General features: G+C 42.5%; 1 protein-coding gene across 2 annotated transcripts in view; it reads left to right on the top strand.

The window, feature by feature from the left end:
* The window catches only part of LOC141746072 (ADP-ribosylation factor-like protein 8B), a 28865-nt gene extending 18031 nt beyond the window's left edge, over positions 1-10834 (top strand). The window contains exons 3-7 of one of the 2 annotated variants that reach the window (XM_074593870.1): positions 1135-1208; positions 1565-1658; positions 3835-3902; positions 7517-7587; positions 10438-10834. In XM_074593870.1, coding sequence (XP_074449971.1) covers positions 1135-1208; positions 1565-1658; positions 3835-3902; positions 7517-7587; positions 10438-10487 — 357 coding nt within the window. In that variant the 3' untranslated portion in view covers positions 10488-10834. The remainder of the gene's footprint in view (positions 1-1134; positions 1209-1564; positions 1659-3834; positions 3903-7516; positions 7588-10437) is intronic. The other variant, XM_074593954.1, reaches the window with a different exon arrangement.
* Positions 10835-18096: the final 7262 nt, after the last annotated feature.

The following is an 18096-nucleotide window of genomic DNA, read 5'->3' as shown; positions in this document are numbered from 1 at the left end:
ATATGAAAACAACTCTTAAGAAAATTTGCTTCTAAATTTAGTTTGTGCTGTAATGGATATGCCTCCTACATCTGGTATATTGTATCTATTGTTTTGATAGCTAAATCTGATTAAATAAGAAATAATTACTTCTTGTCTTGGACATAGGAACAAATCCATTCCTTTTATTTTTCAGTGTTCATCATTATTTTAATAGATGTGTCACTTGCAACTGTCTTTGGATGTAGCTGCAACAGCTACATCATCACACAGCCCTTGTCTGCATGATTTAGATCCTTTCCAACATCCTAGATCTTGGAAACAGCTTTGAAACAAGATTATTGTCATCCACCAAAAATACTGAATTCTTGCAAAGAAAGCAGAATAAGTAACTCCTGTACAGAAAAGTAATGTGCTAGCCCTTAATGACAAGGAATTCGGTGTGATTCCTGGACACTAGTAGCATGCAGAAGTATTTGCAGGATTGGAGCTTTATAAAATCCCAAGCAGAATTTGAGCTTCCTTTCCTTAAGATTCACTGATTAATCACTTCAGGCCTACCCTACACTACTGTTTCCTTTCTGTTTCTGATGGGTTAATCCATGTGTCATTTAAAGCACATTTGATGAACAAATGGGAGAACTGTTGGAGGTATTGGAGCTCCCTAGAGTATATCATCCTTTACGTGGGCTCAATCTGCTCTCTGACCAGCGCTTTATTTACTTAATATCTGTCTTTATCCTGGTGAAGGCCGATGCGTTCTTAACTGAGGTCTCCCTACCTCCGTAAGAAATGCAACTTCATAACTGTTTACATACAACGATGCTATTCTTTCTGTGCATTTGCAGAATTCACTTTGGTATCTGAGTAAGACTTTTCTTGCAGTGAGTGGGAAAGGATAGAGTTCTCCAAATGGACATTTGGAGCTGTTAAGGTCACAGGACTGACTTGCCCTGTGAATGTGCCCGTCCCCTTTCATTGACTGGAAGGGGCTGAGAAGACCAGTCTCTTGAGGAAGGTCACTTAAAAATCTACCTGCATTTAGGCATCGTCAATACAACCAGCATGCTGGATGTAAGAGTGTTATTGTTCTGTTATGTTAATACTTTGTAGTTCAAAAACATTTTGGGGTTGGGGTGTTCTTACCTTTTTCAGGTATGGGACATTGGAGGGCAGCCAAGGTTTCGGAGCATGTGGGAGCGTTATTGCAGAGGAGTCAACGCAGTTGTGTAAGTTTTTTTGTGTATTCCCATAGAAAATGTATTTTAAAATATATATTATTAATATAGAGATGCTTTTTTTCCTGTCTGCCTGCATCACATAAGAAGACCCAACATGATAACACTAGTGTGTTTTACACATCCAGCAAACCAGGTATATAATTAATTGCATGTTCCATGCCATTTTTTCCCCACAGCCCATATTTAATCTGTGTCTTCACGTATTAATAAATGCAGGGCTTATACAGCTCAGGACTGTTTTAATGCTGTTGTCAATGCGAACACTTTTGTCGCATTTCAGATGTTTTAATGCAACTTTCTGCAAGTAATGGACAATACCATAAATAACTATATTCCCATTGCAGTTACATGGTGGATGCAGCAGACTTAGAAAAAGTAGAAGCTTCAAAGAATGAGCTACACAGTTTGATAGATAAGCCACAATTGCATGGAATTCCAGTAAGTATTTTGATTATCATTCTTACCTGTATGTAGACAGTGTAGCCTAAATCCTCATGAATTCCTTATGGTTCCTCTGGGCTCTCGAAAATATGAGCTTAAATGTGATGCAGCCTTGATACATTGAGTGCTCTTAGAAAAATTATTGTGACATTTTTTCAGAGGACTCAGCATCTTATCAGTGCTGCAGTGTGTTGGTGCCTTTTCTAGTCTAAAGGTCAGAACAGATTTGGAAAAAATTCATTTTCACGTGTGACATTATCAGACAGTAATTACTTCTAGTCAGTCCCCTTGTTGGCTGGGTTTGAACCAGTGACCCAGATATGTTTCTGGCAGTATCTTAAGGCATGCGGAATTTGTCTTTCTGAAGGTTGGCAGGCGTTAACATCAAATAGCGTCCTCTGCTTCCAGAGATTGTGGATGAGCTTGACTTTTTCTGTGTCATGGCTTCTTATTTTTCTTGACTTTTTAGTTTTTCAAACTAAACTGTATGGAAAAAATGCAAATATGCATCTGTTCTCCAGTAGGAAGTGTCAAAGAATAGTATATTCTGCTGAAATTTTAGTGAGGAATTATGAAGGTGGAGACTAATGTTATTTAATTAAATGTAATCTGCCAATTTAGAGCTAGTAGGAATCAATCTGGTGAGCACTGATCTTTGATGCTGACACCACCAAGCGAGAGTTCATACCTTTGATCATAAAAAAGAAAACAATGGTACCTACAGATCAGGAAGAAGTTACTCACAACTTGATGGCTCTTGCTTGGCCCCTTTTTTGTAAGCAAGTACTTGGACACTTGGCCAGTGCAAGTGATCGAGGTAATCTAAGGATGAGTAGACAGACAACCAACATGGAATTGTTTTGAGAATCAAATTCTCACACATCCGTTCTTGAAGGAGAATTTTTCAAGTGACTCTCTGTCTTTTTTATAAGGTTTGCTATTATTGTTGCATTTTTGGTAAGTACATATTGAACAAAACCTACAGAAATCTATAGTCACACTAATCATGGCGAGTGACATTGTCTGTCCTTTGTACTGTCTTCACATTCTGTTTTACTTCGCGCTTTTCCTTCCTGAAATTATAGTTCTCTCATATCTTCAGAAGTATTTAATTAAGTTCCTTTCCTTTTATATGTTATAATATCACATTCCAATTGCCCAGCCTGACCAGCAGAGTAATTTCCAAGCTGCAGTAATGTATTTTTTACTTATTTTTATTTCATAGGTAGTAACTAGTATTGAACTTCTTTCAATTTATTGTACTCAGGCTTTGGCATTATAGATCTTAAGGTAGCTTTATTAATCTGAGGCTGCAAGTAATGAGTTTTAATGCGTTGCAGATTCATGGGAAATAATGGGACATTCTTGATTCAGAATTGTAACACATCTGGAAAACAATAATGCAATCATAATTAGAAAAACCTTCCATTGCTTACTTTATCTTAGAATGTACTCAACCCATTCATCTGACCTTAATTCATACTCGAAGCCTTAACTATTGCACAGGAACTCTGAAGTTCCAGCATCTATTCAGTAAATTTTCTGCATTTCACAAAGTTAACTCCTAATGACTGCCCTTCTGATTTCTACCATGGATGCTCAAAGGGGAGGGAGAGGAATCAGTCATTTGGCTGGTGCTTGGGTGATATATGGTTTGGTAGCCTGGCTGTTTAGTGAATGTTAAGAAGCAGGGGAGCAAAACCATAGAGAGAATCATGTCTGGGTCTTGAAGACCCATCTTTTCTTCTGGGGCCCTACTTTTGATTAACATTAGTCTGGTCCTGTGGATTAAGTGTCTGTTGGTGGCTTGGGTGCACCTGGTGCATGTTTTCCTCCAGGCTTAGCTGCGTGGAGAAGGAATCCACTTAGTGCAGTCTAACACCATCCCGTAATACCATCTGGAATGGAGAGATTCACTTCCAGAGGAGACTTCTGATACTGATACACCCAGAAATAATGGGATCCAGTTTTAAGGGGTGCATCCAGCACCTGACCCTGGCTAGGAGCAGGATTTCCATGATGCTTCCACTGTCATTGGTCATTTTGAATATGTATGCTATTGTGTTCTAAATACTTGTCTACAAGTTCCAAAATAATGCCAACAAATGGTTAAAGACAAAAATAAATTTTTATTGCTCCTGGATTTAACATGAATATGAATGATTTCTTTCAGGTGTTAGTCCTTGGAAATAAAAGAGACCTCCCAGGTGCACTGGATGAAAAGCAGTTAATTGAGAAATTGTAAGTAGCTGGTCTGTGTAAAAAGCTGAAACACTGTAAAATTCATAGAATTGTCTTGGTTGGAAGGATCCTTTAAGATCATCGAGTCTAGCCATCAACCTAACAATGCCAAAATCACCCCTAATCCATGTTCCGAAGCACCACATCTGTATGCCTTTTAAATACCTCCAGGGATGGTGACTCCACCACTTCCATGGGCAGCCTTTTCCAGTACTTGGTAACCATTTTGATGTGTAAGAGAAAGTAAAGTCATTGGTAGTCTATGGCAATAACCAGCTATAACAGCTTCAATTTTACGTTCTCAGGTACTCCACTTTGAGCTCTGATGGCAGTTGAAATAGCAATCTAGGCTTATAACTGACTACAGTAGATTTGAACCTCTCGTGATTATTATTTTGATTGTATAAAGTTGTTTCAGATAATCCTGTTTTCCCATCACTGAAGATACAACTGCTATAGATAGTAATAGGCTCACTTAGACTTTTCAGAGTACCTTGTAGTGGCAGTTTAATGCTCGAATGGTATTAGAACAGAACGATTCCAACCTACTGTCTGTAAATTTAAGCAATTCAGATATTTTTGGCATGTATCCAAAGTATATACTTATGGATTACTGAAACTAATTTAAGGGTAATTGTAAAGGAAATACACAGTTTTGTAAAAATGACCAGTATAGCAATAATTTTGCAGAATAGGATTCTGTGTCTCAAATCACATAATTTTAATCAGTAGGAAGTGCAAGCAAAGTGAAGTGAAGTGAAGCTTCAGTATAGAAGGATGGTCCAAAGACTAAGCAACTAAACGGGGACTTAGGAAACAGAGAGTCACAGAATGGCTGAGGTTGAAAGGGACCTCTGAAGGTTATCTTGTCCACCCACCTACTCAAGCAGAGCCACCTAGAGCTGAATTCCCTGGACCATATCTAGATGGCATTTGAGTATCTCCAAGGGCGGAGACTCCGCAGCCTCTCTGGGCAACCTGTGCCAGTGCTGAGTCACCCTCAGAGGTAAAAAGTGTTTCTTTATGTTCAGAGGGGGCCTCCCATGTTTCAGTTTGTGACCATTGCCTCTTGTCAAGTCACTGGGCCCCATCTTCTTTACAGCCTCCCTTCAGATATTTGTACAAATTAATAAGGTCCCTCCTGACCCTTTTCTTCTCTATGCCAAACAGTCCCAGCTCTCTCAGCCTTTCCTTATATGTGAGATGCTCCAGTGCCTTTATCATTTTAGTGTCCTTCCACTGGATTTTCTCCGGTAGCTCCACATCCCTCTTGTGCTGGGGAGCCCAGAATCGGACACAGCACTCCAGGTATGGCCTCACCAGGGCTGAGTGTAGAGGGGAGGATCACCTCCCTCAACTGGCTGGCAACACTCCTCCTAATGCAGACCAGGATCCTGTTAGCCTTTTTTAGCACATTGCTAGATCATGTTCAAGTTGGTGTCCATGAGGACCCCGAGGTCCTTTTCTGCAAAACTGCTTTCCCAGACAGTTGGCCCCCGGCATGTGTTGGTGTTCCCCGCCAAGGGCAGGACTGTGAACTTCCCTGTGTTGAACTATGTGAGGTTCCTGTCAGCCCATTTCTTCAGCCTGTGGAGTTCCCTCTGGATGGCAGCACAACCCTCTGGTGTATCAGCCACTCCTCCTGGTTTTGTGTCATCATCAAACTCTGCCCCATCGTCCAGATCATTGATGAAGATGTTCAACAGGATTGGACCCAGTATTGATCCCTGGGGTGCACCGCTAGTTACTGGCTTCCTGCTAGCCTTTGTGCCACTGATTGCCACCCTCTGGGCCCAACCATTCAGCCACTTTTCAGTCCATATCACTGTCTGCTCATCCAGTCCATACTTCCTCAGCTTGTCTGTGAGGATATGGGAGACGGTATCAAAAACCTTACTGAAGTCAAGGTACACAATATCCACTGCTCTCTCGTCATCTACCAAGCTGTAGATTTCATTATAGAAGGTTATCGAGTTGGCAAGGCATGATTTCCCCATTGTGAATCCATGCTGACTACTCCTGATCACCTTCTTGTCCGTCACGTGCATGGAAAATGTTTCCAGGATTAGTTGCTCCATCACCTTCCCAGGGATTAAGGTGAGGCTGACAGTCATGTAGTTCGCTGGGTCCTCCTTCCTGATCTTTCTGAAGATAAGAGGAGGGGCATTTGTTTTCCTCCATTCTTCAGGCACCTCCCCAGTTGCTGTGATCATTCAGAGGTTATCAAGAGTGATCTCATGATGACATCAGCCAGCTCCCTCATCACCTGTAGGTGCATCCCATCAGGGCCCATGGAATTCTGTATTTCTCGTTCGCTTATGTATTCCCTGATCTGATCCTCTTCTATCAGGGGTGCGACTTCCTTGCTCCAGACTTTCCCCTTGGTCTCTGGGCCTGGGATTACTGAAGGCAAACGTTGATAGTAAAGACAGTGGCAAAGCCAGCATTCAGTACTTCTGCCTTTTCCATGTCCTGTGTAACCAGGTCCCTGTCTCATTGAGTAGTGGGACCACGTTTTCCCTTATCTTCCATTTGTCACTTAAGTACTTATAGCAGCCCTTCTTGTTGCCTTTGACGTCGCTCATGAGATCAAATTTCAGTTGGGCTTTGTCTGTCCTAACTATCTCTGCACGCCTGGACAGTGTTTCCGTATTCCCCCCCAGGTTACCTGTCCCTGCTTCCACCTTCTGTGTGCTTCCTTTTTGTGATTGGATTCTGCCAGAAGCTCATTGTTCATCGACTTATGCCTCCTCACTTTTTTTCTGGACTCGTTAGGATGCCTGCTCTTGAGCTTGGAAATGATCCTTGAATATTAACCAGTGTTCCTGTTACAAGGCCTTATCCTATGGGACTCTTCCAAGCAGATCCAAGTCTGCTCTCCTGAAGCCCAGGGAGGTCACTATTTAGTTCTCTTCTTTATTACAGTCTCTTGTGTGATCCCAAGAGTCTTTCCTTCTCCATGCCTCCACTCCTCATCTGCTCCACGAATGTAATCTGTTTCCTGCATGTCTGTGTCACTTGTGTGAGGATAAATAAATGAAAAAATAACAAAGTGCTCAGAAACTCTAAGGGGATAGGGAAATTCCCAGAAAGAAACAGAAGTTAATTAAGAACCAGTTTCTTCCTAAATGTATAGACATCCTTTCAGTGGGAATCATATCTGATATATTTAAGTATGATATAATGAACATTCTGAAGATTAATGTTGTGATCATTTGAGTAGTGTCAGTTGATTATAAGAGTTACTAGAGATAAAAACTCTGAATTCTACGTGAAAAGAGTAAAGAGTGAAGGCCAAGATGTGGTAATGTTACTTGGTTACCACTACTAAATGTTATTTTCAGCTTATGGATTTATGTGTTTTTATTTTTCACTATTACACTGACTTAATGAGAAATTTGAATTTTTGTGAAATTACTTTATATCCTTTTAATCTTTACAGTTTAAGAAATGTAGATTTTTTTGTGTGCAGTAGCATATTTTAAAAATCTGATATCTGAGGATAGAATTGAACCCACTGAGTCGAAAGCAGAAAACATGTAATTTAATGGAATTTCCTGTTGTCAGTCTCTTTGAACTTATAACACTACTATTTTATAATTGTTTTTCTGCAGAAACCTTTCAGCTATTCAAGACAGAGAAATCTGTTGCTATTCTATTTCCTGTAAAGAGAAGGATAACATCGGTAAGCTTCTTTTTCTTACAGCATCATCAGTGTATGCTTTCTGCTTTAGATCGGCTGTTAAAAATGTTAATGAGATTTGAATATCTAACTCCAATATATAACTGAAAATCTCAATTTACTTTGAAAGATTGTGTTGCAAATATTGCATGCAATTGTATTTGTTTTACTATAGAATTATGTGTAATTTAAAAGTCACTTCAGTTCCATGAGAAGTTAAGTTGACAGGGACCTTGGAAAAACATATTTAAAACCCAAAGTAATCGAAGCCTTCACAAAAAATGTGTTACTTTTGAAACAATAGTAACTGGATATGAAGGCCTTCCAATTATTATGTGATACTTAATAAATTTTGGTAAGTGTTTTGTTCCATACATGATTTTACTTGTAAGCAGGCCTTATGGTGGTGTTCCTCAAACTGGGGGACTAGTGCTTCTGTCTTGCTGGGGATGCGCGGAGCATATCCTGAAGTCAGTGAAGTTGTCTCCCATCTCGCCTTTGCTTCTTGTCCTTTTGTTCCAATGGCCAGTCCGGCCCAAACCATGGCAGACCTTTTCTCTCTTTCTGCTCACTTTCCTCCGCTTTCCTGATGCTTTCTGTTGTCATATTGTCCCCTTCCCTTCCCTCCACAGGGCAGGAGAAAGGGGTGAAGCACAGGCTGAGCCAGCAGCAGCAGTTGCCTGGGGCACACTGCCTCTGTGCCACCCTTCTGCCCTGTACGCTGCTAAGAGAAGTGGTGCTGGATGGGAGGGATACAGCCTGGGTAGATATTTATAGCTGCTTCTTGAGGAAGCCAGACTCGTTAGAAGAACTGGGTAGCTCTGTAGGGCTCAGATGAATGAGAGACAGTGGGAGTGGGAGGAAAGCCAGTTTCTCCCAGCAGCAGCAGGGGAAATTTCCATCCTAGGCAGAGAGGACCAGGTAGTGGAGGTGGTGAGGAGACTATACCATGACACCTGGGCTTCAGGAGGCTGGAGGAGATGTCATCTGTGTGCAGGGACATGTTAGGCAGCGAGGGCTTCTCTTGGAAATGGTGTACAGCATTTGGGTACGTTGGTTTGAAGGAGGACAAACCTTGTTTTGCTGCAGCTTGGGGTGCAACAGCAATCTCTGAGTGAGGGAAATACACAGGATGTGCTGTTAACGCTGGGGAAGATTAGACTTTGGGATATAGGGACTGAGGACACAACATAGTCAGGAATATCTGCATAGGTGAAGGGCAGTGAAGGTGATTGAGATTTAAGAAATGCAGTGCTCGATCCTCATCAAACTAGCAAGGCTGCAGTGTAGGATCTCAAAAGTGGTATCGTGACTAGAAACTGGTAAAACCAGCTTAATTTCTAAAAGGATCTTGGAGAAAATAGGTTTTGATCCTGATTCATTTGTATGGGTGGCCTGGAGGGGAAAAGCATGCAAAAAAAGCATGCTAAAATTTGCAAAGGGGTGTTGGAACTAGATGATCTTTAAGGTCCCTTCTGACCTGAACCATTCTATGATTCTATGGTTCTGTAATAATAAGAATGTTCGCTAATGCAGAACCATGTAGATCACTTAACTTGTGGAAGTCCTGGCAGTAGTGATGAAAAAGACTCAAATATTAACTGAGAATCAGTCAAGTATCTTCCAGTATAACATTTTGCCAAGAAAGTGTAACCTGGTTCCTGACTACTTGCCCAAAGAAATAACAAATGGGAGCAGACTGCGTCTGTCAAGTGTGTTTGGAACTGCGCGGGCATTACTGGAGCACTGTGTGCTGTATTTTCAGGAAGACCTTGAGAAACTGCAAAGAGGTTAGGCAAGAACCTAGGGAGATCAAAGGACTGGAGAACGTCATTTATAATGAAAAACTGTAATGAAAACATATTTAGCTTATTAAAGTGATGAAATTACTAGGCTGTTAAGGAGAAGACTGGGAGCTGTCTTCTTCCTGTGCGTTTTTGATTGATGGCAATGCAGTTGAATGAGATGATAGTCATTTTTCAGTGCAGACTGCAGCCTAGCTAACGGGTCTCATCAGGAGGTGTAGGTGTAGAGCTGCCCGTTTCTGTGTCCTGAGAGACTGAGGAAGATTAGTGTATAGTTATTAGCTTTGTTTTAGATGCCGTGGGATGCTTTTGTCTGCAGTCTCAGTGCCTAAGCTGGTCTGCCAGGATATTCATGGAAGGCTGTCTTGCACTTAGGACAGATGTGGCAACAAATTCAAATTTGAGGGCTAGAGCTGTTGCTGCCCCCTGACAGCCTTCCTACCTTCCTGACAGATGTTACTGCCTTGAGGCAAAACCATCTAATCTGCTCATGAATCAGTTTGTGAACTGCTGCAGTTTTCAGCCCAATGCATTAGATTGTATTAGGAGGGGTACCAATTTCAGCTATCAAATTCTAGTCTAGTGTTGCGTGTCTTTCAGAGACCTTGGACTCCTGCTACCTACCTAAATGGCTTCTTAATGCTTTGTCAGATGTTTGCCCTTCTATTTCCTTCTGGTCGTGTATTTCTGCCTTTGTTCTCACAAGGTATTTCATTCCAGTCTGGATTTTACAGTTCATTTTATGGTCATCTTAAATCTTTGCTTTTCCAACAGTTCATCTGTGGCTTAGAGAACTTGATGTCAGTCGTCATATTTCAAGAATACAAAATGCACACAGTTTAAAAACAAACAAAAAACAACAGAAAAGAACCTACCCAGAGTTTCAAGTACCAAATTTTTAATTAGGTGTAAATTAAAAGCTTGTGGTTTCTGATTTTGTTTGTTTAGGGGTTTTTTTAGTCGTATTAACCTGCTGATGTTCTGTTGTCCTTTTACACTTTGTGAACAGGCTGTTGAGTTTTTCATTTTGTTTTATCTGTCCTGGCAGACATTACATTACAATGGCTTATTCAGCACTCCAAATCAAGACACTGTTGAAGAAAACTTTTGCTGAAGATAACTCTTTCCCAATCACTTTGACTCCTATCAGCTATACACAACTGAAAAGATAAAGAATGCAGCTGCGTACTACCAGGACTCACTTGGGTTGTATTTGTTAACAAAAGTAAAACTGAGTTATAGCTTGTCTCTCTATTTTGGTTCTTTTTTTTAAAAAATCCAGATACTTGTCTGCCTAGGTGAATTTCCTAAACGCCTTAATACAAAACTGAAAGAAATCAATACTTTTTTGGGCTGAAATGTTTTGAGTTTATGCATGTGAATTGTGAAACACTTAGTAATTTTTTTCTAATTTGAAACTGAATAAACTGCACAGTGGAAACAGATATGACTGGTTTTTTGGAACATATCATATAATTATTCATACAGAATGCTTTCCCTCCAAACACCTGTAGTTAAGTGTCAATAATCAATTAAAACGATAATTAAAAACATCTTATTTTAACAAAGTGCCGTTAATCGGAACACTTTCAAATACTCCAAGTGGTGAGAAGTTATTTCCGAAATTGTGTATCTGTAGTTATCTAGTTTTTCCAGTGACAAAATAGAGAGAGAGAGAGCAGGTGAGACCCATGTGCATCTTTTCTGACATTATTACCCACAAAATTCATGGATTTCCTAAGCTTTTTTATTGTAAATGAAGTAGTTTTCACAGTGCTTCTGGACTACTCCTTCCATTCCTGAACCTTGCAGAATTTTTGAGCCTAATATAGCTGGCTCTGAAGTAGGATTAGTTCTTTTGAAACAGATTAAAGGAGCAATTCACTTTTTTAAATTTTGATGCATTGCTAACATCTTACAGATATCTGCTTCCAAGTGCTTCACTTAGAAGCACTCTGATGGGAATTCTTCTGTGAGTTTGGAAATTCTATTAACTACGGAAAGTTCATGTCAGAAAGTACTTGATAGACTTAAAACTTGCACAAGATAGATCAGATGCTCAGTGGTCAAGTGTTTCAAGGACACTTGCAGACCTAGGAGGGAGAAGTTCTGGGATGCCAGTCTAAAGATGTGATAAATCAACTGATTGCTATAGTATTAAAAAGGTTTTAAGTTGTTTATGCAGTTCTTGCACCTAAGTATATGAACTATAAAAATAGCAGTGCTTTTTGTCAATTCTGTTTGAGGATGCTTTTATGCTAGTGGCTTTGATAAGTGCTAAAACATGCTGCACAGACTTGGTAAAATCTTTCTTGAGTGTTACAGGAATGTTACTAAAAGCATGACAGTCAGGTTATAGCACTCGTTCATAAATGTTTGCGGTATTACCTGCAGAACTCTGGCCAGAGGGGCTAATTTTTCTAAAGTTTCATGACAAGAATGTGACTATTTGTTAAGTGCTGAGTGCTCAGTAGGTAAGTAACGATCTTTCAGTAAATACGTTCCTGAAACAGGATGTTGGAAATAACCTTCCAGAATCTGACACGTAATCCATCTAGTGACGTTTGGCTGAAAAACCAGCATTAGATGGCGAAGATGATGAATTTTGAAGACTGTTGTTCATGTTCTTTTGAAGTAGTAGAGATGTTGCAGAATGCACTGGACTTGCAGTCATTATGCATGAAACACAAGAGAAAAGCCACTTCTGTACCAGTGGTCTTGATAGCCTTCCTGTAGTCGTGCTTTGTGGTGGTAGGGCCTCATCTTCCGACCTACTGTCGCAGCATGCAAGGTCATGCTTCTGGCATAGGAGCTCCGTATCAAGTCTTACTGCATCACTCCTTAATCTGGACCTGTCTTGCCCCTTTGCTGCAGGCTTTTTTTGGGGTGGAAGCAACCTGTTTGTAGGCTGATTGGAACCAGCCAGTTTTCCAAGACGGCACTGGTGAGAAAAGCAATGCCGGCTCCTATCCTTCCCTTGCTTTGTTCAACGTAGTATTTCCTTGGGAGATGACCAAAGAAGTGAACTTCCTATATGTGCTATACACATCACCAAGTACCAGTGCGAACTAAAGACAGTCTGTGGAGGGAGGAGGTTAGGTTCCAGGTTGGCTGAGTGAATCTGTGAATAAGAGATGAGAATGAGCAATTTTGTTATTAAAATTATCCCATTATCCAGCATATGCTCTTTTTTTTCTTCTCATTTCTCCTCCTGTGTGACCTTGTATCTGAACCTAAGGCAAATCAGCACAGGCACTGGCCTCACTGTTCGCATTTGAGGCAGCCTGCGTGTTCTTCAACAATTCGCCTTCAAGTAATTTTTCAAAATGGGCTTAGCTCAAGATGAGTGTTTACTGTCACACTCAATAGCTTTGTGGGAAAGATTAATTGTAGCTGACTGACAACTCTGACATCCTGTTTCTGAGATGACATATGGCCAGAAAGCGTTACTGAGGTCTAGACCACGGGAGGCAGTATTGCAGCAAAGTTGTTTGGAGAGGTCACAAACTTTCTCTGCAGAGGAGCTTCTGTGCAGGGAGTGTCCCCTTGCTCAGACAGCAATACGTAATGCAGTGCCCTGCATGGCTCCACGGTAGGTGTGTTTCAGAAGCAGGGAGGGCATGGAGATACGGGGAGTGACCGCACTGTGATTACTTTCCACTTCTCAGCGCTCCTGAGAAGGTGACTGCAAGAGGGAGCAGCAGAGGCTGCTGTCATGCTCTGGATTTGGTTGGGAGGTGGTAGGTGCCATGCTGTGCCCGGAGGTCCTGGTCTTTCCCCTGGTCCGTGCCAAACTGGCATGCGTGATGGTGGCAATCTGGCCTACATGCGCAGCATCTCCAGGCTATGGGAAAAGAGCAGTGTTGGGGGCTGTGGGCAGTTGGGGAATCAGGACTAACCCTGAGTTTAGGCACAGATAGTAACCCCAGACCCCACAACGTCAAGAGCCTAAAATAGCACAAGTGCAACAGTGATATAGACATGTTTCCCGTCCCTTTTTTCCTTCTCCAAGCGTAGGAACAGCTTAACTGTCACCCAGGGCTATACAGAACCACCAGGTGCCAACCATCTGTTTTACTTCCAGCACATATTATTTATTAATTTTTTTCCTGCTAGCGATGTAATTTTCCCCATATTTCTTCTCCATTTGCATTATGCGTTGTAGAACGCAATCACGAACATAAAATTTTAGTTAAATGAGATAAAAAAAGCCAAACCAAATCAAAGTTGAGTTTTTTGTCAAGTGCACTATAAAACTTTCTACATTTATTGCAGAGAGCAGTGACACATACATAATTTGTTCCTGAATAAGCTGTTTTGTAGAATGCTGGTACTTGAGTCACCTGAGCAGCATACTAAATTGAATGCCTCTGTCCTGTGCTTTAGGACAGGGTGTACGTACCGGCTGTCACGAGACTTTTGAGCAGGCTCATGGAACATATACAAGAATTATGTATAGTGGTCCCAAAATTTTAAAGCTTGTGAAACAGAACGGGCTGTACCCTTGGCTGCCATCTCCAGCAAGGCTCTTCTGCCTCTTGCTATGAGCCAGTCTGGTGTGTAGCATGCAGGCTGTGACCCTGCAGGGTCCTGCGTGGCAAACCCTGCCTAGCTCAGGCCATAACATCATGGCTTAAAAGCACGTAAGGGAAGTGGGATACGGGTGAAGGGCTGGCTTCTGGCTCTTAGTTTTCTGCACCTTGGTTTCCAGGCCAGTCCATGCCTTGGGGTCACTATGTGGCAGTCTGTACAGTATGGCTGTGCAGCGCTTCTTCCCATGGCTTTGTCTTGCCCAAATGCCTTCAAAGAGCAGGACACATTTCTACTTTTCCCTTCACAGATCCTGGAGTACACTGACAGGAGCCGTGGTATCTCTCCGTTATATTTTTGTGCTTAGGATCTAAGACACCAACACCGTTTCTTATGGGGAGTGCCTGCAAACCTGGTCTAGAGCCCGAGGTCATCAGCATGGAGTGATGCAGGACGGGATATTGAAAGCAAAGAAGTGTGAGGAGGGGTGTCCTTACATCCTCCTTACTTATGGGGAAGGATGGTTTTAAGATCTGTGGGGCAATAAATGAGAACAACATTATGTGTCATCAAATGTGGGATGATCAAATTTTATTCCAGGCAAGAAATGGTGTTGTATTATGGTCTGAATCAAATGATTTGTGTCATCATGCAGTCAGCTAGAGGCAACGACCAGCCATCACTGGTAAACAAAGAGAAAACAGTATTCTAGCTCCTCAGAAACTATGGTCATCTAAAAGCCACCAGGGTATGGGACAGGTTGGAACAGTTTTCTTCCTCTGCTGCAGAAGACACTGAAATGGGACATACGTGAGGAGTTACACACTGCTCCCTCAGCACAGACACAAGGTCTCCGTGAGACATGGAGCCTCTCATGGACTCCGTGACAGACTGCAGTCTGTCAAGTCTGGACAGGCTGGATGCTGTCCTGTTTTCAGCTTTAAGCAGAAGCCTTTACGGATTACTTGTGACCTACTGGCAATGGTGTTACCCTCAAAACCACTGAGCTCTGCCTTTCTCGGTTGGCCCCCTGCCAAGACAGCCATCTTCTCTTGCCGCTCAGGAAAATGACCTCATACTTGTCCCTCCTGGGTTTAACCCTTGTTGAGGAGCTGTTTGCATCACTAGCAGGATCTAGCACATTTCACATGGCTTGGCTTGTGTGAGAGACAGATTCGGTCTTAGTCAATTCCAAGGTAGGTCTGGGAAGGTCTTGAACTCATTTTTACGTGTTTTTTGCACAAAATGAATAGACTGTTCTGTTGTTCCCATTCTGTCTGCACTTAACTCTTTCCTGACAAAATGGGCCTAGTTCACAGTCTTCTCAGTCACCTTGAAAGAAAACATCATGTGCCACTTCTTGAGGCCACTCTGTCTTCATTGTGGCATCACATATGGGATCCCAAGAAGAAAAGGGGCTAACGAGGAACGTTGAAGAGGAAATGCAGTCCACGTGTGAGAAAGGGTATGTGAGAAAAAATGAGCTTGTGCTATACCGTCAGAGACAGTTCCTTCACCAGCCCCAGTTCTGCCAAGACTGTTGATGTGCATCATGGCGTGGCCTGCAGCATTTTTGCTCTCTCCCAGAACGTGAGCATTATGCTGGAAAGGTCGTTACATGAGCATCTTGCAGATACATCTGCCATGGAAGAATGTGAAGACTGGGCAGGCAACAGATCCCAGTTTAGTAGCCCTCTTCTGTCACAGCAATCTCAAAATGGATAAACAGGAGCAACACAGCTGACCCGTGGCATGAACTGATGATTATCGTTGCTCTTAGCTTGACTACAGAGCACTTTTTGTCTCCTTTGCCTTGGTCAGCATGGTCAATTGCGTGAGACGATACATTCCAAGAGCTATCCATGCAATATGAACATTTGCAAGCTGAGTACCCAAATGTTTCTTGGAAAGTGGACTTCCCTTGGAGGAAGACTCATAAATCTGCCTGGGGATGTGGATAAGACAGTTGGGAGGTAGGTGCGAGGCAGCAGGCAGAATGTCTGAGTTGAAGAGGTGCCTTATGCTGGCTCCCATCCCCTATGTTCCTCTAAAAGGGGGGTAAAGCCATCCCCTCATGGCCCAAATAGTTCTGCTCTTTGTTTCTGATGTGGTCTGAAGTAGTCAGCACTTGCACTGGAAATGGAGCTGTTAGGGTTGTTCATGGTCATGGTCTCTGCCACCAATGCCCAGCGTGTCGGCAACTTTGGCCTGAAGAACAGTGGGAGCAGGGTGAGAAGAGCAGACTGAGAGCCGGGGCAGAGCCCAGCCGCGGGCAATGGCAGCGCCGGTGTGCTCCATACAGTGTCCAAACCCCCCGCTTTTCTTAGCCTTTTCTGTGACTGTGCCTTCTATGCCGACTGGCTCTGGCAAATGCTGCCTCTCTTGCCTTTCCAGGTGTGGCTGCTGAGCAGGGCTCTGCTGGCCAGTGGGAAAGGGAAGAGGGATGATGCCACCACAGCCATGTGGCAGCTAAGAGGACTGAAGCCAGCCAGCCCTTTGAGGCTCAACGCTTGCCGAGCCTTGCCGGCCTGCTGGCTTGCAAAGGGAAAAGGGCAGGAGATGTGCAGCTCATGGCAGCCATTCGTGGGCCTCTGCTCGTCACTTGGGAGGGAGAGGGGGAGCAGGATGAGGAAGGCTACTGCCCTGCTGTGTAGTCTCCCTCGGGGAATGAAAACATTCAGAAGGGTTAGCTGCCTCTGTATGGGTTTTCCTAATGGCTCTCCAAGGCCACAGTATTGTGGACAAGGTATGGGGCATTGTAGCAATTCAAGTATTTCTTTGGGCACCTAGGCCCTTGCTTGAGACCTGCTGCTCTGGATGATTCTGCTTTTCCTGGTCTGTGCTGCCATGGCCAGCACATGCTGTGACGGCGTGAAAGCTCCACACTCCTGAGTTGAAGAAAGAGGGAGGTGATTTCTCTTGTCATCTCTGAATACCTAATCCTTGCTGCCAGTGACAACTCATCCCTGGGGCTCCCAGGTAGGCATTTAGAAAATGCTTTTGTTTTTTGACTGAGTGGACCAGATGATTGCACGTAGTGCGCATAGTTTTGCAAAATGGTCCCCAAGGAGGCTAGCTCATCTGCCTTCCAGTTTCAAAAATTGAAGCAGTGTGATACATCTATGTAGGCAGTATACATTTTCAGGAATAAGATATTTACAGATAAGTGCACTTAAAGCAAGTGGGTTTGTTAAGCAGTATTGCCCGACTCTTTGCTCGTTGTTATCTATAGATTGCACGGAAAGTATTCTCACTGAAGTGGAAAACAAGTCAATATGTTTCCCTAATCCGTCTTTCAATGTAAAAGCAGGCACATGCACTGCTGGTATTTAAAATTATTTACCAATTAAAGGACAAGGAATGCCAGTTTGCAGTATGTCACTTGATTTGGAGGCTGCACGGTACAGCCATATTGGACCGAGAACCTTGGTACGGAGATTCAAGAATAAAAGAGCTTCCATGTTTTGAATCAGACTGTCCCCCCTAATGCTGATAGCATTACAAGTAAATCCCTAAGCACGGTTCTTCCCCTTCCGTGCTATGGAGAAGCTGTCCTCCAGTCTGAAGAAGAGGCTGGAACAGATCCCAAGGCAATCAAAACCATTTATGCAGCATCTTGTACCTTCCTTCAGCTTATTCCTGAGTCGTCTTATTCCCCAAGTTTACAACAGTAGGACTTGAATGGAGTGTTTTAAAACACTCAAATAGCTGTATTTTAGTTTTGGCAGGTGTGGTGAAGCTTAGTGGGGAGATACTGTTTCTTTCCCATTCTATTCACATACGGACATAGAAATCTAGGGATGAATAGATTTCACAGAGAGTGAAGACCTGCTTCTGTACCCAGAAATATAACTTTGTGGCTAATGAAGAGGTGATCTGATGCCTCTACAGTTCAGCAGATAGCATGGAAAGATACATATTAGTGCATGAAGTGACAGAATGTATATCAGTGATAGGCAAAAATGATTTCTTGACATCTACTGGACAATAGGTAAGTGTATTCTTTGAAAAATAGCTAAAATAAGACCTTTAGGAAAACAGTCATTCATTTTCAGTCTCTACAGAGGAGTAAACTGGGTTTTGAAGACTTACACTTTACCTTTATTTTTAAACCTTTAACCAGAATTCGCACACCAGGTCTTGATCTGTGCACAACCCCAAATGCACATGCAGCTAC

This window comes from Larus michahellis, chromosome 1 (genome assembly GCF_964199755.1).
Source record: "Larus michahellis chromosome 1, bLarMic1.1, whole genome shotgun sequence".
Classification (NCBI taxonomy): Eukaryota; Metazoa; Chordata; class Aves; order Charadriiformes; family Laridae; genus Larus; species Larus michahellis.
This window is presented reverse-complemented; position numbering and strand designations above follow the sequence as displayed.